The 26753-nt window shown below is 33.0% G+C and overlaps 1 protein-coding gene across 1 annotated transcript in view; it reads right to left on the minus strand.

The window, feature by feature from the left end:
• LOC129220538 (protein giant-lens-like) overlaps positions 1 to 25065 on the minus strand; it is a 50178-nt gene extending 25113 nt beyond the window's left edge. The window contains exon 1 of the mRNA XM_054855001.1: positions 24874 to 25065. Within this exon, the coding sequence (XP_054710976.1) occupies positions 24874 to 25065 (192 nt within the window). The remainder of the gene's footprint in view (positions 1 to 24873) is intronic.
• Positions 25066 to 26753: the final 1688 nt, after the last annotated feature.

Genomic DNA, 26753 nt, shown 5'->3' on the forward strand with positions numbered 1-26753 from the left:
AACCTACCTAAGAGTGCAGACGTTTTCACAGTAACTAATAACACTAACCATTTTCCTGCTTTATTACAATATGGGTACAATTAGTAGAGGGAATGAATCTGCCTAGAATGATCTCGTTTATAAAGTAACAAATATCACTAATAACTTTATCGCTTTATTATGATTTAAGCATAATTAACAGATAGAACGACTATGCCTAAGAATCTTGTCGTTTTCTCAGTAACTAATTATTGTAAATAAGCTTCCTGCTTTGTATAAAAGCTCTGTTTTGCATAAAAATAACTAAGCGAATTAACGAATGTGAGCACATGAAATAATAATGAGCTTAAGATTTGTGACAACTTATCTATCTCACAAATTTGATTGCGATACACAGGAGCGTTTAACTCTAGGAAAATTATAAATACATTTGGGGGGGGGGGGATTCTAGAAGGTTAAGAGCCAGGAAATATATGTCCGACATAATATTTTTAATAAAAGAATGAGATTTATTTGACATGGATTTATTTCTTTTTTTAACCATTTATTATTGTTAACAGACATGTTTTATTTTAAAAAATTATGATGCTCTCAGGGATTCGGTAGTCTCTAAATGAAGTACGCAAAATAACTACCCATTTTTCACTAGTTTTGCATTAACTTGACACCAGTTAAGTTGCTGCTTGTACATTATAAAAATATATAATCATAATTTACATAATTCAAATATGAAACGAAGAAAAAAAAGCTTTCTACTCCTTTAGGGCCATTCACACGGAAGAACCGCCATTTTGTTCCGCACGTGACAGCTCCATATTGTTTCATTAAAAAGAAATAATTTTAAAAGTTAAAGAACAAAATTCATTAGAAAAAAAAAACAATTTTTGAATTCAGTTTAAAAGAAATCACACATACGTTGGTGATTTCTTTAGGTAACAAAATTTTGTCATTACCCTTATAAAATTAATTTTTAATGAAATATATGAGCTGTCACGTGTGGCACAAAATGTTCGTCTTTCCGTGGAATGGTCCTTTAGCACCTAGAATAAGACTATAAACAAGTAGGTAAAAAAGCTCATTAATTGCTTATTTTATAAGAGTAACGATTTAAAGCAGTCAAATCAACTCTTTTTAAAAATTATTCAATCTAGCCAAAATTAAAGCTTCTATTAATCAGACCAACATTGTGACTCATCGAGTTTAGCGCTCAATATGAAAATTTAGCGTCATTTATTTGAGTTTGTTCTACCGATTCAGAGGATCAAATTAAAAATATTTTTAATGCACAAACTTTTAAAATTTATTAAGGGATTATTTTCAAATGAAATAGGAGCATAAATTTCAATAAAAATGTTTAACACGATATAAAAACAAATATTTTCACCAAGCTACATCCCTCCGAAAAAGAAATGGAATTTCTCTAACCGTATAAAAAGTGACATTGGATTTTAAAAATATATTGAAGCTTCAGCTGAGAAATAAGAAGGCTTAACGAAAACTACAAACTTATTTTTTGCACGAACTTACTGTAGCCCTTAAGAGAAACAAAAGACGAAGAAGCGCTTGAAAAGAGTAAATATTATCCATTCTTTGTTTATCAGAACTAAGAGATCAGTAATAGTTAGACACTTTTGAAGTGCTAATCTAAAGCAACTTTCTTCTAAATCCATACTTATTTTGATGGATTTTGATAAGTTGAAGAGGAAATAAACGAAATTACGATATTTTCTAGATAATGACCCGTCAAAAAGTTAAATTGATTAACTGGTCAAATAAAGCTGACAGCAAGCTTTCCAAGTCTTATGTCACCTTCATTGTAGTCTAATCTACTTTGACAGACATAAATCTTTTAAAAATACAAAATGAAAAAGAATCGTTTGCAGAGTAAGCGCGGGAAATCACGAGATTCGAATCATTAAGACATAAGCTGAAAGGTAGAACGAGAAAATTCCTGTACTATGGAGAGATAATGGAGAAGAAAAAACGGACAAATTTTTATCGGTGAAGCGCGATAAACAGTTTGGTGACCACTCACGCGTGTTCGAAGCGTGACGAGGCGAAAATTGTTCTTAGGTTATTTAGTTTTCACCCACAAAGCGGTGGAAGTTGAAATTATTAAAACGATTTATTTCACTTGACTTTGCTTTGTAAATGCACTTATTTTATTTCTAGTTTTTCTCTTTGTGAACAATGTTTCTAACAAACGAGTGTATCCTAAATGCTGGCGTTTCACCACTTCTCGCCATTTTATCTTTCTTTTCTGAAGGAGTAGAGTTGTTCTGAGAATTTTCAAGTTGTTTATTGCTTCATATATTTGCCTAAAAACTGCTCAGTGTTATGCAACTTTGTTGATTTTTTAGGCTTTTATAAATGTGTATGAATAAATATCGGGGGAAATTTCATCCTAAACATTAAAAAACAAAATTCTTTTATTAGCATTTCAGTCGGACCAGTGATTTAATGAATTCGTCAGGACCAAAACATTTATGCGCTAAATCGGGGTTATTTGTAATATCGTATGCAATAGATCAATAAATAAATAACTAAATGAACTGCACTTAATTTATCTGAAGCCCTAATATGCAACTACACAAAAATATCCGTAATTAGAAATTGTACAGTTTTTACTCAGCATTCCGGGACTTATTACACACACACTATTTAATTTGAAATTTTAAAGTATTAAGTTATAGATGTTTGACAATTTCCTTCATACCCGACTTGAAATACAGTGAAACTTGTGTTAGTTGACCACTTGCGGCGCACTACTTTAGTGGTCAACGTAAACAGGTGGTCAATTTATAGAGGTTGAATTATATGATATAGATTTAAATCTGTGCCTGAAAATAGCGGTCAACTTAGAGAGGTGGTCAACTTACAAGGTTGGTCAACTTTACAGGTTTCACTGTAGTCCTCTTTCGACTTTATGGAGAGAAGGAAATACTGCGTCATTTACAACCTGCGGCATGAGGTATATTAAAAGAGAGAGATGTGTCAATTTTTGACAATTTTTTCCTTTGGATGTTTCTACAGTTCGTCAATTCGGGATTTATTATTTGGTAAATAGAGGTTTTGCCTTCATTTAGTCGGAGAAAAGAGAGATTCGCGAATTTCGTTAAATAGGAGTTCGTTATATCGGGGTCTGACTGTATTTAGTTATTGTCCTCTTCATCATTACGCTTGCCATTGCCTATTGTTTGTGGCATCTTCAGCACTTTTTCTCGACTTGCATTTTTGTTAAGCTATTTTATACTTCATTTTAAAAGTATGTTAATATACTCAGTTATTTCAAGCACTATCTTTATTTCATTGGTTTTATTTGTATTGTTTATAGTATTATTTAAGTTATATACGCTTTTATTTTTAAAAATACTGATATAACGGACAATTTGGATTAACTATGTATTACAATTAGTAGTTAGTTTTTACCTTTTAAAACATACTTATTCTTTCTCTTGAAATATTCGGCTACTGTGAGCTGCTTTGAAATTAGTTTTGTACCGAAATTTCTGCATATACAGCTTTAATAACTAGTGGTGCCCGCACGGCTTTGCCCGTAGTAGAAAATTAAAAGGTCATTTGGTTCGCCTGTATATTAACAAAAAATGAATGGTGAATTTCAGGGCAATTTACTCGCCCATGTTACCGTTCTACGTTATAATAATTTGGTATTTTAATCGTCCACGTTATGATAATATGCTCGGTAAAATGTTCTTAAAATTGGAATAGAAAAAGAACAAAATCAAATTTTCGAAAAATCGCTTCGAGGTGCACACCTCCATGCTACAAACTAATTTTGTGCCAAATTTCATGAAAATCGGCCGAACGGTCTAGGCGCTGTGCGCGTCACAGAGATCCAGACAGAGAGAGATATCCGGACATCCAGACAGAGAGAGATCCAGATATTCAGACAGAGAGACTTTCAGCTTTATAATTAGTAAAGATATGTACCATATTTGTATTTATATCTGTGTTTTATTTGATGTTATATGAATTTCGTCCGAATTTTACATTACTTCATAATTTCGATTTCTTTTCGGTTTTTAATCCCAATTATTTTTTCGTCATATTAAATTTTCAGAAATTTATCCCAGCTCATTTTACTTGAAATTCCAAAAATTAGGAAAATGTACAGTATTGCGGTCCAGACAATTCAAAAGATCCTAATACGTATTTACAGAGAAAAGTTACAAAATCACAATTTTGGTGCAGTAGTGACCCCTTGACAAAAGGACTGTTTTTATTTTAATCTTTCTTCCAAAAAGTCAGTTATCGAAATTGTGGAAAGGTAATTAAAGTCTTTGGCATTTTATCAGGACATTTTACTCCACAAAAAAGAAATTAAGCGTAATAGTAAAAAACATTTTTCAGTTTAAAAATTCTGTTTTAAAGTGTCTTCATTAAGATATGAAATAGAAGAGCGTATTAATAAGCTTTCAGTTAGCATCAAGTCCCAAAAATAATAGTATAATTAGTGGCATCAGTCCAAAGATTAAGAGGGAGAGAAAATGGGTGAAGAGAAAAAAAATTCTTCACAGAGACAAAATCACTAGTTTTTGCTAAACGGGGACAGAAACCATTGATAAAAGACACAGAAGGTTTAACCTTAGCAAAAATACAATTTCTATAATATTGTATGTGTCCTCCTTTCCTATGATCTATTAATTCATAATTAGAAAAAAATACACAATTGGAAAAATTCATAATTAGAAAAAAATACAAGAAAATGTTCGCCCATAAAAAAGGAAAAAAATACTTAAAATTAAAGTTCATTTTTTTTAAATCTTAACAGATCTTTCACTTAGTGATGGAGCAACAGCATTTTCTTATATGGGGCATCCGTAACAAACCAAACAACTAACCAGTCGTCTAGAATTTAAATGCCCATTTCAATAGTTTTTAATTTGCAGAGCTTACCCATGGAGATTATGAAAAGATCCAATTTTAAAAACAAAAATGAGTAAGAGAATTTGTTTTAATGCCTTTTATTTATTGTTATAGGACTTAACAAGAAACAGCAAACACTGCGATGTTATATTTTAAACAGTCATTCAGTACTTAGTACTAAAATATATTGCTAAGTTTCGAAAAATAATTTTAAAGCTCATTTTGTGATTTTTAAGAATTTTAACATGATATAAAATAGCAAGATTTCAATATTCCGCATTACTATTTTTTTACGTCCCACTTTTTTTATTTACTGATACAAGCTTACTGGTTTCAGCAAAATGTTCATACAGTTAATAGTTAATTCAATGCTTTTAAGAATTTTTTTTAGAAATTGCTGCAACGTTTGAAAAACAAATGTGTGGTGTGCAAGAGCATGGATAAATAAACTGTACAATTGGTTTGCCTCTCACAGATAGGCTCAAAAATGAGATTATTATTAATTGAAAGGTATGTCATGAGAGCAAATAATCTTCAAAGCAGGAGGGGGGGGGGTAAGAGCATACAACGCTCGAAAAACCTGAGAATCATACATGACAGCCGTGTGATTAAATTTTCCGTTAAACAGGATAGTTACAGCTGAACCTTAAACTGATTGAAGATAAAGAAAACGCAGACCATGACTTCTTCCCGCCAACGGAAAATTTAGCTTACCGAAACCAATGCGTAATTTGGGGAGGAGAAGGGAAACAAATAAATAAAGAAACCCATATTGCTCTTAACGAGCTCTATTTCCAACCTTTCCCGCCAAAAAAAAAGAAAAAAATACTTCGTACAAGGTAAGAAGAAGAAAGGAGAAAAATCAAGAAAAAAACCAAGAAAAAGCAATAATTGTGCGGAGGATACTCTTCAGTGGACACATGCGCTGGACTGAGACGTGCAAGCCGAGCGATTTCCGAGACTAAGTTTTTCCCATAAAAATGAGTGAAATTCGTTCAGAAAGCTATAAAAATACAAAAAAAAGAAAATTGTCCACGAAAGAGGTTTGAAAGAGAAAAAAAAATGTGTGTTCGCGCATTATAAAACACCGAAATTGCTTTTAACTGCTCTTCTGAAGCCAAGATAAGATGGAGTTACAGGTGTTCGTCCACTCAGGAGGCTTGAATGCCCGGGATAGAATCAACCAACCGCTGCACAGAAAAAAAGGCGGGAAAATATGGTCTTTGGCGCGGCTATTCGGATGCAAGGATTGTTATTAAATGTGGCTTACGAAAAATAAAGCATCAATTTTAGAACATTTAACAAATGATGAATCTTTAGAAAATCACTATTATTCTTTTCGCAAAGGTTACCGATTTCTAAGAATTGCAAGATCTGAGCAATATTTTCCACTAGGAGTGGATAGAACGCTTAATTTAGAGCTGTTTCACAAATAAGTATAAAACATATACTTATCATATACGTATATCAGTCTTTTCCACTGAAGGTCCCTCGGAAACATTTAGTTTCGCGATGTTGTTTTATGACAACAATTTCATTAACAATATATTTTATTTGATATGCAGCTTTGGTAAAACATTTGTTCTTCGACTAATAGATGTTCAATCAAAAACAATTATAAATTAATATTGAAAATTAATATGCATTGAATCATAATTTTTGTATAATCTTTTATTAATGAAAGACACTACTTTCGCGTAATTTAGAAGAAAAGAAGAGAGATTTAGAAAGATTTTTCCACCCTTTATACCCGAATCAGTCAAAAAGGGCAAATAGGTAGCCAATATTAATCCCTAGCAAATGCTAAATTTAATGCTTCCAAAATAAAACAACAAATTTTAAACTTGAAGTGTTTAAATGTGTTGTCATTGTTTAAGTAACCAAATAAAATCAATGTAATTATTGCAACTGGCTGTAGAATCCGTTTAATATCGAGTGCCCACCAATCCGAATTTTCTAAAAACCACTACGAAATGTTATTGTTTACTTGAAAATCAAAACTTGTCCAAATTATTTTTTTTACAGAAAACTAAAGAAATATTTTAAGAATTTTTAATGTATTTTGCTTTTTCTACAGCGCACGTACATTTTCATAATTTTAAATTAAACATTTTGAAATGGAATAACTGCACATCTTGTAAAGTAACTAAAGAAAGTTTGAAAAAAACTTAAAGCGGTATAAAATAAATCACTTCGTCTTAAAAGGCCATGTAAAGAATGAGTAATCCTTTCGTAGTATTTCTTTTCCCGCATTTAATCTCTTTCAAATTTGAAATTATTTGAGGAATTATCTTTATACCAATGTCTTAAAAAACACTAACAGCATTCCAACAATTGTTAAAACACTTACTCGCAGAGTATGGCATTGGCGACCCAAGTAAAAATAAACATTAGTCTTAATTATAAGTACGTCTTAAAAAATTCATCTAATATTTACTTTTACCGTTTGCCTTTTTATTGACCTTGAAAGGGGATCAAGCATATATACACCTGAGTGAAAGCTCTAAATGTAAAAGTAAATATTAAATTAAGAAACAGTTTGCGGGTCTAATGCTTCCTTTCCCATTGCATATTAAAGAGCGGAGTTGAGGAGATTTACTCCTCAGACGATTACGAACAGATGGAAGATAAATTGCTCCACGCACAAACCAATTGTGGAAGGTTCAACTGTGGAAGGTCGTGTCAATAATTTGCATACCATTTTGTGACTGATCTTACGTGATCAGAGTCATAATTGTTGCTCATGAATTTTATTGTTAGACATTAGTATTTTTTGAGCGCGGTTGAAAACTATAGTTAGGTGAATGCTAAAATTATTCAAAAAAGACAACAGCGCTTCTTGACTGCTGAAGATGAGTGTTTAGGTTGGAAGCCACATGGACATACTTCAATTTTTTAGGTTTGAGAATAATAACGAGAGTAAAAAAGATGCTATAATTTGCATTTCATAAAACAAATCCGAAATGTGTAAATTTCTTATGCACATAAATATATTAAACAAATTATGCAAATTGTAATTTTTTCAAACATCAAATTGAGCAAAATGTTGGAAATTGAAACTCTAAAATAAATTGAAAAAATAATACCAGCAATTTTTAGTCACACTTTTGTAAATTACAAACTTTCCTTGATTTTTTAAGACGCTCTTTAACATTTTTACAATCATAAAATTATATTTAAATACTTAAAATACACCGCCAGCTCAGTTATTCCATCCGAGGACTGCAGTTTCGTGCTTTTTAGCACTCATCAGCCCGGAATAGCAATCACATGAGCTGGAGGCGAAAAATCTCTTAAGGGAGTCAAGAGAGCCAAACAAACTGGTAGCTAATGCAGAATTAGCAAACCAGTAACTTACTACAAAATAAAATTATATTGTTTGAACAGATAATAAAATTTTACAAGTATTATACAGAATAATTAATGATCATTCCAGCAGAAATTACGCAACAGGTATTTGTATAAAAACAAATGAACCGTGAAACAAAAATTACACAAACATAATTTTAAAAATTATATTTTAAAAATAGGGATTACTAGTTACTTTATCAAAAAAAAATTCATCAACTAAATTCAATTGATTTATTTACTTTCTTTTAAATAAGAAAAGTTTTTCGAAAGCACTTCAAGTCTGACCGTCGGTTTCAACGTTTGAATGAATTTAAAAAATCGGAAAAAGATAAGAGTGATATTCATGGAAATTATAGCTTTTAGAAGCACGGATAAGTTACCTAGAGATCTACAGATCACTAAAATTTAAAAAAAAAATCTTCAAAAAAGAAAAGAAAAGAAAAGAAATTAAAATAAATAAATAAACAATGTTTCAAAATCTGGCATCAATCTTTGATTGTGAAAACATTACTTTGTCAGAATCAAATTCAGTTTATTTATTTATTTTTTAAATAAGATAATGTCGGCAACGACTTAGGGTCGGGTCACTGGATTGAAGGAGTGGAGAACAATTGAAGTTGCACCTTTTTTGCTCATTTCTCTTCATTTTACCGATTCCTTCTTTTCTTCATTACACTGCACTCATCGTAAACCTTTATTCGTCCTAGTTCATTTAGTTTTTGGTGGGCTGTAGATTTTAGTTCGCTATATCTAAAATCTGAGAGTCATAAAATAAAAGTTTCGAGTTAGTATGATAAAATGAAACTTTTTACTAAACTTGAAAAGAGAAAGACAAAACGCGTCGTGAATTAGAAAGAGTGAAATCAACTCTATGTATCGGTATGGAAAGACTTTTGCCTTTAAGCCAGGGGGGAATTGGGCTGATTTTGAATCAAAAGAGTCGGTATCGGGAGTCAAAAGGTTTAACTTTCTAAAGGTCGGAACCGGTAATTTTCTCCCCGAGTCCTCAAGTCTTCCTGACTTGCGGATTCAGAGTCGAACTCGTGGAGTGGGACTGATTTTTGGGTAAAAGAGTCGGAGTTGGAAACGAAAGTCTTAATAAACTGGATTGATTTTGGAGTAAAGGGTGAGTCGGAGTCAAGTGCTCTAAAATTCCAGTAGTGAGTCCCTTCCCCTCCGACTCCACAGCCCTACTTTCGACGTATACAAGTAGAACGTATGACATTGATATGGGCATGGAAATACTTCTTATTATTTTTTTAAAGAAGTGAAATGTGAAATTCATTTTGGAGGAGGGAAATATACGAAAAACAGCAAAGTCAATAACATTGATAAATTTCGTTAAAAAAACATTTTAACAATGAAATGGCTGGGCAAGAAAAGACGTTTTGATACTTAACATTTGCAATCCTTGAAATTTTGTATTTTCAAGCAAGTAAAACATTAAAATGTAATCTTTAAAAAATTCCAATTGCTTTTTTTTTTCTCCTCCATTTTACACGATGCATTTTTTTTATTTATTGTCCTTTTTTTTAAGTAAAAAGCGCGAAAAGACGCTTGAATAAATTTATGAGGCGTATTTCCGATTTTTAATGCGTGGAGTACGCTTGTAAGGATTGTAAAATATCTCTGTAGTACAATAATTTATCATTTCATCCATTCATCCATAAATAAACGAGGTTCCTTCGATTGGTATGTCCCACATACCAATTTCAATTTTCAAACATCAACTAACTTCTCAAATCTAAATTTCTCAATAAACTTTTCCTGAAAATTGTTTTAAAATATTACTTTTAACAGTTCAAGTTATTTTCAGAAAACATAGCTTTTTTTTTCCGTATAAAAGAAATACTATCAGTTAATAAAAAAGTAAACACTTTGTAGAAAAGAAAAAAAACACTGAATAACTTTTTTAAAAGGACAAAATTCCCTTAAAACGTCTTTTCTTCCTTCCTTCCTTTTTTTTTTTTTTTTCGAATATTATGCTAATTATTTTTTTGAACATTTTTAATGCTGTTATTTACTAATTTAGAACTTAGAATTTACGGGTAAAAAAACCGCTTAATAATTGCCTTTTTTTGTTATCATTATTATTCATGAAGTCTCACGCTCATACGAAATCTTTGGACTTGAATTACATGACAAAAGGGAAACTCGCCGGTATAAAGAACATTTACTCTAGCAAGCAACATTTTGATGCCCAAATTGCCAAAATTATAAAACAAACAATGAAGAAAAGACGTAAAATAATATAAATCGCACCATTTAAATTCATGAAAAAGCAATTCTGTTTTGAACCATCCAAGTCAAAAGATCAAACAATCATGAATGATTTGTTGCGCTTCAAAGTCAAAATGTATACTGGGGAAAAATAAGTGCTTTCATTGTCAACATTTTCCCACATTTCCTTTTTATTATCTTTTCGAACAAAACAGAAGTTCAAGAGCAACTCTAGGTCACTTTCCCTTCGGAAGTCGCGAAAACAATGCACCGGTAATTTCGAAGATGGTTCCAAATTGGTAACACCTGAACTCTAGGTCACAGGGCGACACCACACTGCCCTAAAGTGTCCACTTTCTTCGCTTCATGGGAAAAAGGAAAACTTCCGAGATTGTTCGACGATATCACCCAAAAAAGAAGAAAAACGTTCCAAGCCCGTGCGTTCGAGTTCTTTAAATTCCGACACAACGTTATCATGACGTCAGGCTATTGAGGTCCGAACACCGCTCTATTATTCTTTGTCCGATTGTCTTTGTCCAATCGCTTGAAGAAGTACTTCCTTTCATTTTCGAATACACCCCCTCAATTAAAATATTCCGAAGATCCTCCACCTTTCGGTCACCGGACAGGAAGCCGTTTAACTGTCATAACTCGGGTCTTTTGTTCCACCTTATTATCGTTATTACTTCAAGAAAGGTGGGCTAAAAGAATGGACAATGCCAGCTAGCAGCCACCTTGATTTTCCTCTGATTGTTTATTTATAGTTAGACGGCCAAATGAAACGATGTGAGGGTTTTCGAGAATCTGCGAGTCGCACGGCCACTCGGCGACCCCCGGGCGAATTTTCAGTGGCGTGACAAGGTTGTGCGAGGGTGGACGCAAGGTCCCACGGTTCATCCGAATGAGTTCCCTATTCGGAACTTGTGGGAAATTTCAAGTTCAGTGTATATCAATCGCTTAAAGGTGACGCTTGAATGTTGAGTGCAAACATTTCTGCACGTTCCAAAGGGAAAGAAAAGACGTTAAACTAACCTTCACGGAATTCTTCCGAAGAAAGATACTGTCGCGCTTGGCAAACATTAAAAATGTAATTGACAGAGAGCTCCTATAATATATTTTTGCTATCATACTAAAATATTATACCGTCTCAAAACTTCTGGGCTTTCTGGTCATTCTGGGTAATTAGAATGCAAGATAAAAAAGTATCATTATTTATTGTTCATTAACATTTTGTCATATCTCCGAGTATTTTAATTAAACAAGAGAAAGCAAATTTTTTAATCTTTACATTTGATACAAAGATACTCCTGACATAGTTATATTTTTATTAAACAATTTTGCTATTTAAAATTTTATTTATTTGCATGCGGGACATCCTAAGTCAACTTCTTGGAATTTTCTTATGAATTATTTAATATTTTTGCTCTATTAATATACTACTATTAAAATAAATTGTAAATTTTGAAAGCAAAAGTTCCAATGTAAAGAAAACATATCTCATTTGTTGAGAAACAATAGTTTAAACCATTGAAAAAAATTATGCATTGGGGCCATTCCACAAAAGAGTAGTCAGTTGTCCCGCACGTAACGGTTTCATTAAAAAGTAATTATTTAAAAAATGACAATCTTTTGCTTAAGGAATCAGAGTCGTTTGTAACTTGTTAACCAATAACATTTTTATCATTATTCTTTTAAATTATTATTTTTAATGAAATATGTGAGGTGTCACGTGCAGGACAGATTTACCGTTTTCTGCGGAATGGCCCTATATCCCTCTCCGAAACTCAAAAATTTTAGTTTTTGACCCCCATAGAAAAGAATTAAAACTAACCACATATACCATTCCGATTTTTTTTTCTGGCTACTTCACTGGAAGGAATAGCACTCAAAACACCTAAATAAAAAGGTTTATTGAACAAGTTAACTAAATGTCTGTGTATCAAAGGCACAGCGTGCTGGTTTGGGGGTCATACTCCCCAGTGTCCTTTCTTATGTCGATGCCCCTATTAATAAATTTCCACAATTTGAGAAAGATCAAAAAAGGCGAATAAATTAATAAATATTGGTTAAATATCTGATATAATAAGACTTTGAACTTCAATACAAAAACGGAATAAAGCAGCCGCGTGCATTAGAAATCAGCAACAGCAATTCGAATTTGAATGGTGGATTAGAGGGGCTTTGCCCTTGACCTCACTTCTGTTTGGATACATCTGCAAAATTAATTCGAAATTCATTCAAGTTAGTAGACTCCTCAGCATCAACTTTAATCGAATCTTCCTCTCGCAGAAAAAAACTTGATTCGCGCATTCTAATTCAGAACACCTTTCGATGACGGCTGTTCTGTCTTTCACAACATGGCGGCGGCAGATGTAGTAGTGACCCTATAGCGTATCTTAAGACGCTGGGTTTATAGCAGATGTTCCCCATATCATAACTTAAATCAAGGTAGAGCAGATGAAAAACATACGACGTTGAGACAAAAAGAACTAAAAATTGTCAAATGTGCAAACAGTAATGATCAATAGCTCATGTGCAGCAATGCAGCAGCGAAAACGTTGCGAGTAGAACGAACGCCAAGTGAAATTTATTGATTTTCAAGTTTAATTTTGACATTTTGACATTTGGTTGACATTTTGGTCAAACGAAATCATAAATTCACACATAAAAAGTGATAACTGTCAGAAGGGCCGATGAGAGGCAGCGTCGGCCAAGTCGGAAACTAAGGGTCCAGACCAAACGGGGATCCGTCTCGGAATAAGAGTGGTACAAGTTTTATGAAGTTGAGGGGACCCGACAACCAAACTGTCATGGGGCCTGCCTTGGCTCTCGGCGGTCCTGTTTCTCGAAATAGAAAAAGGTCTGTTTCATACGTGTTTCTGTTCTTTTCCTTCATATTTAACATTCTTAGTTTTTTCAACTTCGAAATATTTCAGAGAGAGTTGAAATAAATTCACAAGATCGCATTTTCATCTACTTTCAATACAAAATATTTTTATTCTAAATGTTTAAATTATAGATAAGTTATTGATATTTGACCAAAAGTTACAAAAACAAATTTTTATAATAAGTTGTAAATATGATTTAATTCTTCAAATATCAATTTCTTGGCCGATATAAAACGCTTGAAACATTAACTAGAATGCTATTTTTTTTATGCTAAAATATTTGCTTATAAAAACATTTTTAATATTTATTTAGTCCTTATTTAGTTTGTTTCGGTTATTTCCAGAACGTTAAGAAAGTTTGAAAAGTAAGGGAATGTGGGGCAAAGGGAAATAGTTAAGATAGCTTACCTTTTTCAAAATAAACAAGTTCGAAATTTGTTCTAAAAATTACGGTACGTAAAGATATCACCATATATTTTTTATGATGAAACTTGCATTGAAACACTGTTTTTTATTTTTTGCAGTAAATTTATACCCCCAAAGAAATGTAAAAAAATTTTACTTTTTTTCACGGAGCAAAGTGAAAAATAAAATATTTTTCGAAATTAAATATTTTCTATTCGATTATTAAAGATATTTTTGATCTAATAAATAAGTAAATAAAAGAATAAATTAATAAATGAATAGAAAACTACAGTATAAATGTCTAAATTAAATAATTAATTAATGATAAAAAATAAATCAGTTAATAAATAGTGAATAAATAAATAAAGTAAATGAAAGAAGGAATAAATTAGGGAATTATTAAATGACACGAAATGCAAATGTAATAATTAATAAAGGGATAAGGAAAGTGATTTCATAAACGATTGGATTCGAAAATGAAATGAACTATTTCACTTTGCCCCAAATGCACTTGACTAACTGTAAAAATCATTTAAAATACAAATTAGCTTAATATTAAACAAAAAAAAACTGCTTTGAATATTAGTAGGTTTGAATTAATATTTGTAATATTAATAACAAATCTTTATCATTTAATAATAAGAAAAATAATTTTTGACTTACAACAAAATATTTCAATTTGAGTATCAATTTTTGAAAATTGCCCGTATTATCATATTCTTGGCTTTTCAGAGATATTTTTCTTGACTGGAATAGACTACATTTGTTTCTACATAGTTAAAATATTACTAGATAGGTGGCTCTAAAAGCAGAGAAAATATTTCACCATTTCACTTTACCCCTGTATTTCACTTTCCCCCACATTCCGATATATTTCGTATCGCATCCTACATTTACAAATACAATTTATAAGGCCATAAAACCTTAAAAGATGTCGAATAAAAACTGAGTTTTCTTTTTTCCTTTTTTACTATCCAAGAAACAAAGTAGACACTTTTTTTTTCCTTCTTTTTTTTCAAATCAACCTTTTACTAAGCTCCTACTTAATTGACATTCATGCCATAAAACTGCTTAATAGTTTTTTTACAGCATTGCCAACAATCTACTATCAGTATGCAACTGTATCCATTCGTTACATAATCGTAATTCAGCTTTTATGCTTAGCTTATATACAAAACGTTTATGTAATTGTCTGAAAACAAAGCAGATATTGTATTCCTTCACTTCCTCATAACCGTTACGATTTAGGAGTTTTGCTGTTCTCGTCAGTTTTTATTATCTGTCTTTTCATTTCGAACTCGAATCGGCTACAAATTCATGGTCACGTATGCAATTCGGAATGATTTTACTTACCTAAAAATGTCGAAGAAAACTGATAAAAATGAAAAATTCAGCGACTAGTATATTTAGATTTTTTTTTTTTTTTTTTCAAAAGCGTAGCTTTTTTTTTTTTTTTTTTTTTTTGGCTTTATAATTTTGTAATTTTGTTATATCATAATTTACAAACGAATTCGCGAAAAACGAGTGCTCACTGACCACGCTATTTGTTTGTTGCTCTAACGGAGTGTTTGTAAAAATAAGAGTGCGTGGAAAAAATCAAAGTTCATACATTTGCTCCCCCCCCCCCCCCCCCGCCCCCACCTCCGCGCTCTATTTTCTATATTGTCTTTCGTGTGTTAACCGGTAAAAGCCGGAAGCTTTTACCGGATGTCTTAACAAGCAAAAGCTCACAACTTTGAACTGAAAAAGGGGTTCCTGAAACCCTGAAACACGTGTGTTCGGTAATATGTTTATTTGTGCTAAACACGTTGAATATTTCCTCTTAATAGTGCGTAATGTTGAACAATATATATTCGTTAAATCGAATAACGTGAATGCAAATGATCTAAAAATCTAATTAAGGATGATTCTACAAATTTAACACAAATAGTTTTCACATTTCAATTGTAATGATCACAATACAGATTCGTTCTTATCGAATTACTGGAATATATTTCTTCAGATATCATTAAATGAAATGAACTAAGCATAGCTAAATTTCATCTGAGGAAACAGATGTTTTGTAAAAAAAAAGTTCTAAAAAGTTATACAAATTGCTAACCAGACAGTCAATTTTCTACCATTTGACTCAATTTAAGCATAATAAAAGGCTCTTTTTTTTCAAGAAAAAATAGTAAAACTAGATTAAAGTATTGAAAATATAGTTAAGATTTTTTTTAATATATGCAAATCTAAATTTAATTGGACGAAATATTTTACTTCAAATCAATAATCGAATAATTTGGTCATAATTCATACAGCCATTACAGTATGCTCTCAGCTACGCTTTCTCAACTGCTTGTTGATTCCCTTTTTTTTTCAGCAGTTTTTACTATTTTACTATTCTGCGGTGATTCTTAGTACATCAGGTTTCTCCATCGAACTAGCATTCAAATGGTACACATTTTAACAAGACTTGAGGTAATTCCTTATCTGAAATCTTAAGAACCTTAACGTTTATTGAACTAAACAAAAACAAGAACCCCAAAATCAGAAATAAGTGAAGGAAAAAAACTTCAAGCAACAACAGTTTTATATGTGTAGTTCATTCAATTACACCTTAAATAGACTATCCATAAATCTGTTACATTTCATGCAAAAGCCATCAATTCATCTACGCCCAGTTTTATTGCTCTTTATTTTCCATAATAGGGCCCTCAAAGTAAACAAATTATCAGGCGAGTGAATAAATAATGTTTGTTATAATATTCATTCACCCACCATCGTTCTGCTACGGTGATACAGGAAAATTGTTTTGATTTCCGAACATTTATAATGGGGTAATAAAACATACGCTTCCTATTCCAATTCCACTTCTTACGGTCAGTTAAATGCAGTAAAAAAAGCACTAAATGGACTATTGCTGATAAAAGCGAATGTTATATGTTGTTTATAGCGTTTACTGCAAGCTAAGCCAATAAAAATGGTCGATACTTCTACCAAATCTGCACCTGTTATAAAATATCTCGTTACACGAACGCAATTTTGGAATCGGAAATGGCTGACAGTATTTGAAGATTGGAATGATTTGAGAGCAATTATTACAAGGCAAAAAATACGAACTTTTTCCACAAGTTTAGCACGCCCATAATAGAATAGATTTTTATTGTCGTTCGATATTGTACACCATTTTTGAAGTACATTATTTCCCTACATTTATTTGAAGGTATAAGTAATAATTACATGTTTCTAATGGGTGTTGCCATGTAGTTCCAGTTCCAGTTCTTATTACGCAGAAAATCAAGGACACGAGGTGTCACCACCGTCCACCAATCAAGAATGTAAGTTTTTCAAATTTTAATGACAATATTTAACTGCACTGCCATTGCAAAGGAACAGATGTTTCCTTTTCTTTTTTTTTTTTTGAATCAAATACATCGTCACTTCTTTACATTTATTCACCACTACAAAGTAATTTCTGCAAAGTCTCTGGTCATACAATTTGAGAGTAAATGCAAATCAAAATATAAATTGTTCAAATTTGAAATCAGTAATATTTCTTTACCTTTTAGAATTTTCAAGTTTCTCTCTTCAGAATTCTTGGCATTTAATTGTCAGTTCTAACCTAACACAGAGGGTATTTTTCGCAGAACTTCTGGGCAACCTCTACCGTTTATATCCTATGAGCAACTTTTATAAATGCTGTCGACGTACTAAACACTAAAAGACTCAACCCTACTTTAGAACGTTCTTTCAGCCGGATCTTCTGTTGTACGAATATCTGTTATAATGAAACAAATAAAGTAATCGAACATAAGTATAACGTTTTGAACGGGACAATCCCGTTTTCAGGGAGCCTGTCCCTTTGTCCCAACACGTAGTTTCGGGACGCTGAAATGTCCCGTTTTCTGAAGTGACAGGATGTTACATTGAGAATGTTTCGAAAGGTTGTTGCGTTTAGACTTTTTGAGGATTTTTATATCAGTTCTTTGAATTACAGACCCGGCTCTTGGGTTAGGCGACTTCACTTAGGCGGCCGCCTAAGGCGGCAGATTTTAGAGGCAGAAAATTTCAAAATTGTAAAAAAAAAAAAAAAAAAAAAAAAAAAACAGAATAATAATTTAGAGTGTACCAGTGCTTGGATATGCAAAACATAGTTCGGAATTAAATTATAAATTCAATTTACTTTTAGAGGCGGCAAATTGTGCGATTTAAAAATCATTTGAAAATATTAATGTATGTTTCAGCGCAAAAGATGCACTACTTTAATGGTAATAAAAATATAATTTAAAGTGTTTACCAGTCCTTGGATATGCAAAACCCAGTTTGGAATTTAACTAGAAACTACCTTTAATTGTAAACACTTTACAATTATTTTTATTTTATTAAAATATCATCATTTTATATTATTATTATTATTCAATGGGGGTGGGTAGCACTTGTCAATATCGCCTAGAGCGGCAGAACTACTAGAGCCGGCACTGTTGAATTATGCTCGCTCATGAATAGTTTGTAGACTAGTTTAATGCTCAGTTGTGCAAACCATAATTCTTAAAAAGCAATGTTGAATGAAAAAGTAAGTTGTATGAATTATGCCAAGAATTTTATTCTTGTTTAAAAGCAGCACTAAATGTTCTCTAAAAAAGTTTTTCATTAAAAAATATAGTACTCTCAATTCTTCTTTCTTAAGTTCTCTTCTTTTGTGTAATGAGCAACGTTTGAGACTTTTTTAATTATCTTTTAGTGCACATGTAGTGCTTAAAATTGAAAGGCAGTGCAGAAAAGTGACAGGCCACAAGGAGTGACTTTTCGATCAAAATTTTTGTTTCTCTTAACTAAAATTGAAATAAAGATGACAATGGACTATGTCATTTGGAGAAAAACATATCTGGTCTTAGTATTGCAGAATGTAGAATTTTTAATGCCTTTGAAAAATGCTACAAATATTCTTTATAAGCTGAAATTGGCCTTCTAAAAAATTCACACCATGTGGCATATCACATTCTTACCCCGAGCCCTTCAATTTTTATATGTCTTGTTTTGAGGGGAAAGAATGGTCGCCTTAAAAACAAGCCAAGAAAAGTGGAGTTGTTTTCTTTCCAATTTCAATGTCCGTATATGTAATATACAGAATCGTTACTTTTTTTTTTTTTTTTTTTTTTAAGAAACCGACATTTACAATTGCTTCTTTTTTCTTAAATGTTTTGTTGCCCACTTATGAAATGAAAAACATTTAATATAATTTGTAACAGAAGTACTTTCCTATTTTAAAGAAGAAAAATCCAATACTATATGATTGAGTTTATACAAATAGTTTCATTAAAAACTGCGAAAACGTTACGTACGAGGTTTTGAAGAGCTTCAGATAAATATGAGCTGAGGCGAACGTGACTAGGAGTTAAACAAAGTTCCCAACAGATTTTTAGTTTGTATCAATGGAAAAAGAGACTAAATTCTAAAAAATGAAACAAGAAAGGGACTTGAATCTTAAGCTTTAAAGGTTAAAGTTTGGAATAACTGGTCGAGTTGCCGATTATTTATTATTGGCCGATTTTAGCTGATTAAATGATTAAGTTGATTAATCGGCAGATTTTTTTTTGGGGGGGGGGGGTTAAAATTACTTTTGCTTAAAATAATTAACTATGCTAAATACATTTTAACCGATTAATTGGTGAAAAATTATTTTTAAATTAAAAAACGTTTGCTTAAAACAAGAAACTGTACTGAATGAACCAAGTTAACCAATAAAATAACCACTTAGCCAATAGTTTCGAACTCTAAGATGTTGTACCTCATCGCATTCAAATTTACAAATTATCAGAGAGGGGTGAAGTGTGAACAAAGCATTCCTATTTTGTTTCAGAGAAAAAAAAATGAATAAAAGATGTTACAGGGAAAATTCAAAATGAAACTGAAATTTTAAAGTAAAAATGAGAAAAGGGATTGAAACTAACTTTTAGAAACTTGAGACTAAAATTAGGATTTTCAGGGGAAAAGAGACCAGTTGAAGAGTCCTGAACTAAAAATGGCGATGAAAATTTAACAGAAATAAAATAACTGGGAAGGAAATTGGCTACACCAGGAAACAGCAATTTAATCCAGATTTTTATTGGAGGTTCATCTGACGGACGAAAAGGATTGATTGCAAAAGAGCAGGAACTCTTTCGAGTTTTTAATGTTACTAATACTTTAAAATTAAAATTCATTTCAATTCAATTCAATTTATGGGTCGTAAGGGTAGTCCATAAATGATGTCACGATTTGAGACGATAGAGGACTCGTAAAATAGTGACAATTTGTGACAAGGGGGAGGGGGGAGGGGGAAAAGAATGCGTCATGCTGTTCAACCACGGATTATATAGAATTGGCAAACGTCCAGTTAAGACCAGTCTATCTGAATGAGGAAGAAAGGTAATAATTTGATGCGAGTGTTCCGCTCAGTTTAGAGGCTTAACACACATCTGCAAAAGCTGACATCCCTAAAAATTAATAGATGCGCCCATTTCCGCCAGGAAACGGATGTTTGCCTTTCCATACAATCCGTGGTCAGACAGTAACTCATTTTGTTTGAAATTACATTAAATATTTATCAACGTGTTTCCTAAAAAAAGCGTGACATGTATTAAGGAATGAGGAGGGAGTAAAGTGCTAAAGTGTAAAAATTTGTAACAAATGAACGGGGGGTCAAATACGTTGAAAAAAAGTGTAGCACTATTTATGTAGAGTCGCTTATCTGGTGTGTTGTTTTAGGGAAACATCAAGGGTTTAGTAGTACACGATCTGTAATAAAAAGTCCATCAAATGTTGGAAAAAATGTAATTTAAAACTTCGAAGCAGGTAATACATTTATTCGAAAACAATCATTGACCTGAAATTTCACAGCAAAAATTTGTAAACAACTTTGTTTTCCCTCCCATTTTCTTTTCAAAGATGTCTCAAAACGCAAAACGAAAAATTAAAATATTTTTCTAGGAAAGGCATTTGAATATTATTTATGTCTCTGTGTAAAAAACGAATGCAGTCACGTGACGCCGAACGTCATTGAGGCGTAACAGTTTCCTTCTGCTGGCAACTTTATCAATGGAGCACTGGGTAATTGTAAGCCCATTCATGAATGACATTGTGCGATTTTTTACTACGCCTTAGCTGCGCGTGTTCTTGATTAAAAACAGGTTTGCAATTCATGCAATTTGGGTCAAGCATTTTTTTTTTTCTTCAAGATGAGGATATAGTATATGTTGTTCTCTTACTCTACTTCATTAGGCCGGAATAAACGAAACCTGTTCCAAGCAATGTTGGCATTATGTCAAAAGCAAAAACGAAAGAGTTTTAATGTTCAATTCTTTTAAACTTATTTTGGCAAAGAAAAAAACAACAAAGTAGAGAGACGTAATAACCTGTGTTTTAAAGCTCATTAAATCGGGAGCAAGTGCGTTTTACTAATGATTTCGAAATCTGTGTCAAATGGGCAATAGGAGATAAGAATTTAATGAAGAATTCCTAATGTTCTCAAAGCCAGCGGCGTAGCAAGAAATTTTTCTTATGAGGGAGGGTTCACTTTTACTCAAATAAAATACATGAAGCACATCACTGCAAAAGTTGTATCTCCAAAGAGATACCAAAAAAAAAAAAAAAAATGACAAATCTGGCACTATGAAAAAAAATATGAGTTGCAATAACTTTTCCTTCTTTTGGTTACATCATTTAGAGGACCATTTTGAAACTCTCTGCCAATCTCAATTTGTTGGCCTAAGTAAGTAATCCTATGAAAAAAAAATGCGAAATTATCGCATTTACTAAAACATTTGAATTGGAGTTTTTTACTTTTGCAGCTACACGCTTTGTCACAGTTAAAAACTAAGTAATAGCATTTTCATGGGGTTCATAAACTGAAGAATTGTACTTCAAATTTTGGAATTCATTGATATCCCTAAAGAGGTATACCTAACTGATCGTCGGTGAATATTTACTTCTACAGGTGCATAAGTGAAGTTCCCATCCTGCTTCAAAACGATGGCGCCATCCCCTCAAATGCTACGGAGCACCTCCAAATAACGAAAGCCCATCAGTTGTGTGTGTGTGTGAGAAAGAGAGAGAGATCAACATTAAACCTCAAAGTTTAAGCGCATAATCTAGTAGTTTCCAATTCATGTTCCATAATATATATTAAAGTAGTTGTTTTCTATTAAATGTACGACCCATTTTCCATATAAATGAAATGATGGAACAGTTCAAGAGCGTATAATGGAATTTAGTTAGGGAGGTGCCCTAATCAAAATATTGTGAGGAAAATATCATGCCTCGGACATGATATCTAATTTATGAAAAAACATTATTTTATGAAAGAAATGACAAAAAAAAAAAAAAATTAAATACTTAGCCTAAGACAAAATAATTAAAGTGTAATTTCATCTGATGTCAACATTGTTGGTATATTTAGGACTAACATAATTAAAGTTATTGGTTCAAAATCTCGTTCTCAAAGCTGATGGGTTTACCCCCAGTCCTTAGTTTCGCCAGCATTTAAAATCCCCCCCCCCCCCCAAATATATCAAAATATATGATTGAAACTAAAAAAAACAAGGGATAGAAATTTTGTGTCGGCAAAATTTGGAAGACATCACCTGATTGTATTAGAAGAAATAGATGATTGTGCCAGGGTTGCGAAGTCATTTTTAGATAACTGAAAGCATTAATATTAATAGATGATTTTGTTTCATGATAAATGAAATCCATTTTGAAGGACAGAAGACGATTTTCGGGTGCATTACAATTACAGCAAAAAACTAGTAAGCATCATAGCAATTGTTCATAATTTATTCATGGTTTCCAAATTTGCCAAATCGTAAGACAAAACTTTCAGAATAAAGAAATTTTGGGGAGGTCACAGTGACTTCTTATCGGCGCACCTCTCATTGATTTATGATATTAGAAAGCAAATTTAAATAATTTCAATATAAATATTATTCCAAATCTTACGATTTTAGTTTTAACAGTTTTTTTTTTTTTTTTCCTTGCCTAATGTGTTCTTTTCATTTAAATATTTCTCGGTGTCTGTATCGTTAAAACTTGCAATGTTACAACACTTCTATTACAACTATACCTATAATCAAGTCTGTCATTTTACCCCTTTTAAGGCGGGGGAGAAAAGACATTCTCTCTCACGCCGACGGGATCTGCCGATGATTTTACAATAAAACCAATTATTTATGTTTTAAGCTATTAATCCTATAAGGGGCGATCATGAGGTAAATTGACCCTCACCCTCTTCCAACTGAAATTTAAAGCATAATTTAATAATGCATTTTTGGTTGTATTTTAATGTTATTTTTCAACAAAATGCATTCAATTCATACCCATTGCCTCCCTTTCCCTCTGGAAAACTTTGAAATAATGGGCCTGGTTATGAGGAAGATCAGGGGTACCCACAGGGGGGATTATGGCCCAAGTTGCGCCATCCAAATTTTTTTTTTGGGGGGGGGATTTTTTAAATTTATTTGTTGAAATTCATTTATTGATTTATTTATTTTTAAATTATTTATTTTAAAATTTTTTTTATTCTGTTTATATTTTATTTTATTTATTTCTTTAGTTTCTGTATGTGCGTGTGTGTGTGGTATGTCATTGGCGTAGCACACAACTTTTCTAATAAAATAATAAGAAGAAGATTAAAAAATAAATAAATAAACAAGCAAATAAAGAATATTAAAACAAATAAATAAAATAAAAAAGTGTCGAAGGGGAAAGGGGGTCAAGAAAAATGGGGGGGGGGTGCGCCATTGAACTTGGGGGGGGGCACCCCTGAGGAAGATAAAGCAAATGTTAAGCATAATTTAAACAGCTACTGCTGTTGTTGTAGTTTTCGAGTCCATAGTCAACACAGCACTGTGGAAAAAGAGAATGCTAATTCCCTCGAGAGGTTAGAAAAAAGCTATTAATCGGACGTTTTATTTATTTAGGTACGTATTGGGAGAAAAAAGAAAATGACTTCTAAGCAAAACATATAAAAACAAATTAATAAACAAGAAAGGAATAGTGACTTTTCATCTACGTACAATTGTTAAAAACAAACATGAGTCACATAAGTTGAAAAAAGTAAAAGGCTTAAATAGAGCGGAGTCTTTTTTTTTTGTACTCATCTAACTTAATGATGAGAATAAGTGTTTAATTGGATACCTCACTAAACAGATTTAAATCTAAGATTTAATTAAATAATAATAATTAGGAAAGTTTTACGAACGTAGTCGAATTCGTATTGTTGATGATATTTCCAAATGACAAAAAATATATCTTAAATGCAAAATGGAATTAAAGTTTGACATTTGCTCCATATTAAAATCTAAATTTCTTCATTTGCTCAAAGCATTTTGGTTTGCATATTTACCGACAGTTTCATTAACTAATGCCTAAAGGGGATATGTTATGACGCAAGGTGTGGCATTCAAATAATTAGGGGAATATTTTAAAGAGTCTTTTTCTCTTTTTGCGCAGAGTTCTCAGCAGAATTTAAATGGATGCGCCATCGCTTTTAAGGAGAATAGCAGGTCCCTTATTTTAGGGCTCGACAAACTGAAAGTGAAGCCCAAGGCCCACAATAATTCGGAGGCCTCCTGAAGACTCTATGGCAAAATGCAGTGGCTGATTTATAGGTTTGGGGTCTCATCGGGATGCATTTTGAGGGTCCCCTTATCTATTTTTGAGTCCCCTTTTATGACCCTATGGGCGTTGGTCGTGGGGGTCTCTTGCAAATCCGACCACTGACAGAGTAAAAAACAATCTCCTTCAAGGAAGTTTTTTTATAATTAATAAATTCATTTTTATAAAATATATACATGTATGTATTATTTGCATTGTTTTAATGCTACACACAAGTCTTTAGGCTCATCATGGGGCCCCAGGCCTGGGCCTAGTTGGCATGTGCGATAATCAGGCTCTGCCTCGTTTAGAGGATCGAGGAGTCAATCCGCCTCCTCCCCCCCCCCCCCCCCCCCCTGCGTAATAACTTTGTCAATAAGTTATGTCTCTCCTCCGCAAAATTCGAAATGATGGGCCTGGAGATTAGGCAACCTTGGTAAACTACATCGGGTTTGTTATTAAAAAGAAGCAAAAAAAATTTCATAAGCGCTTTAGAATTAAAAGTATAATTTCATGAATTTTTACTCACCCCCGGCAGGTAAAGAATTTTCAACAGAGACGGTGATTTGGATAATTTTTCATCCACTCTCACTACATTCTTTGCAACAATAGCAGACGACGCTGACACCACGGGAGGATTCGAAACGAACACCAACAACAACAACCTTGCGAGAGCCGAGCTGCCTACGCGGGGAGACCGACGAACGAGGAGGGAAACCATCGCGTTTACACCGAAGAGCAAAGGAAAAACAGGTGCTTCAACGCGAACGATTCGCGGGCTTTTTAAGATTTCCCGCGCGCGGGTCCGAAGGAGAATCGCCAGGTTTCGTCAGGCTCCATTGCCCACGAGAACCGAGAAGTTGGGGGAAAAAAAGTAAATAAATAAATGGCAAGGGAAGAAAAAAAAAGAGGGCGCGCGTGCTCGTTGCCATGCGACCGAAGCCATTTCTCCAGGAGGGGAGATCCTTACTTTCCATATGCAGATGGGCTCGTTAAATGTAATTCTGCTCTTCTAAAATGTCATTTTACTTCTGCAGTTTTATCATCAAAAAAAAAAAAAAAATATATTTCAGCAAAATGAAAGAACTTCTGAATTTTAAGAAATTTTCAAATTTACTATTTTGTTTAATCTGTTTGAAATCCCCGATTTTAAAGAGACCCAGCGACGGACTGGGCTCCCAAGAGGGCGTCAACCTTCACTCCCAAAGGGCGCAAAAGAAAGAAAAAATGAATGCACGCATGTTAGAGGGCGCAAAAAAAAAAAGAAAAAAAAAACGAAAGCTTACACGTTCAAGGGCGCAAGTCAAATAAAATAAAAACAAACGAGGGCGTACGGTATAGGTGGACGCGAAAGAAAAACCAATGGAACTCAGGTTTGAGGGCGCAAAAAAAAGGGGAGTGCACAGGTTTGAGGGCGGAAAAAAACTAAAGCTCGCACATTCGAGGGCGCAAATAAAATAAAATAAAAATAAAAAGGGGTATGTACAGGGCCGGATTTAGACTTAACGGGGCCATAAACTATTCAGGTATGGGGCCCCTTTTGTAGTTTGAACAACGTTTCTCTTGATGGTGTAAGAGGCAATTTTTTAATATTTTTTCCCCCTTTACTATGTTTGTCTCTTTCCTTTGATACATACAGCAATATTTTTACTTTTTTTTAATTGTGAATTTAATGCGTTTTCCCTGATGTCCTCTTTGGACTGACCTTAAGAGGGAGAATGGTATTAAGCGAGCAGGGCCGGACTGGACCGTTAAAACGACCCGGGTGATTTCACAAAACCGCCCTTTAACTCAACGGTAAATCTACCCCCCCCCCCCCCCCCCCCCATGTTCACAACCTTGCAAGTTTTTTTTTATGGAAAGCGAAATGATAAATGAAACGAATGCAGAGCCATCGCAAGGCACACTTTGGGAGTGTATAGCCCCTCAATTTTTAACGCATTTTAAAAGAGAGGGAGTGAGCGTGTGAGAAAGATTTTAATCTCTGGTTTAAGAGGATGTTATTATAAGATTGAAGTGTTAGCAATATAAACCTAACCGAAAGTGTAATATTATCTCAGATATAGGGAGTTCGGGGGTTTATCCCCCGGTTCTAGTTTCCGAAATTGTAGTTTCATAAACGCCGTTTCAGACAATCTTTAGTGGTGTAGGGGAGGGGGGAGAACTTCGAGAGCCCTCGCCCGTAATTTTTCGAAGTTGAAACTTTAAAAACGCGTGTGCAGCTTAGTTTCGATTATGAAAGAGGAAAACAAAATTGGAAATCTAAAAACGAAGTTTCAGACGATCTTTGGTAGTGTTGGGGGATTCGGGATTTGGAAATTTTTCGAAATGGAATTCTTAAAGGATCTCGAAGTTGAATGGGGGAGTTTTCTAGGAGTCTCTTCCCAAATAACTGCCGACATCGTAGTT

Source organism: Uloborus diversus, chromosome 1, assembly GCF_026930045.1.
Source record: "Uloborus diversus isolate 005 chromosome 1, Udiv.v.3.1, whole genome shotgun sequence".
Lineage (NCBI taxonomy): Eukaryota > Metazoa > Arthropoda > Arachnida > Araneae > Uloboridae > Uloborus > Uloborus diversus.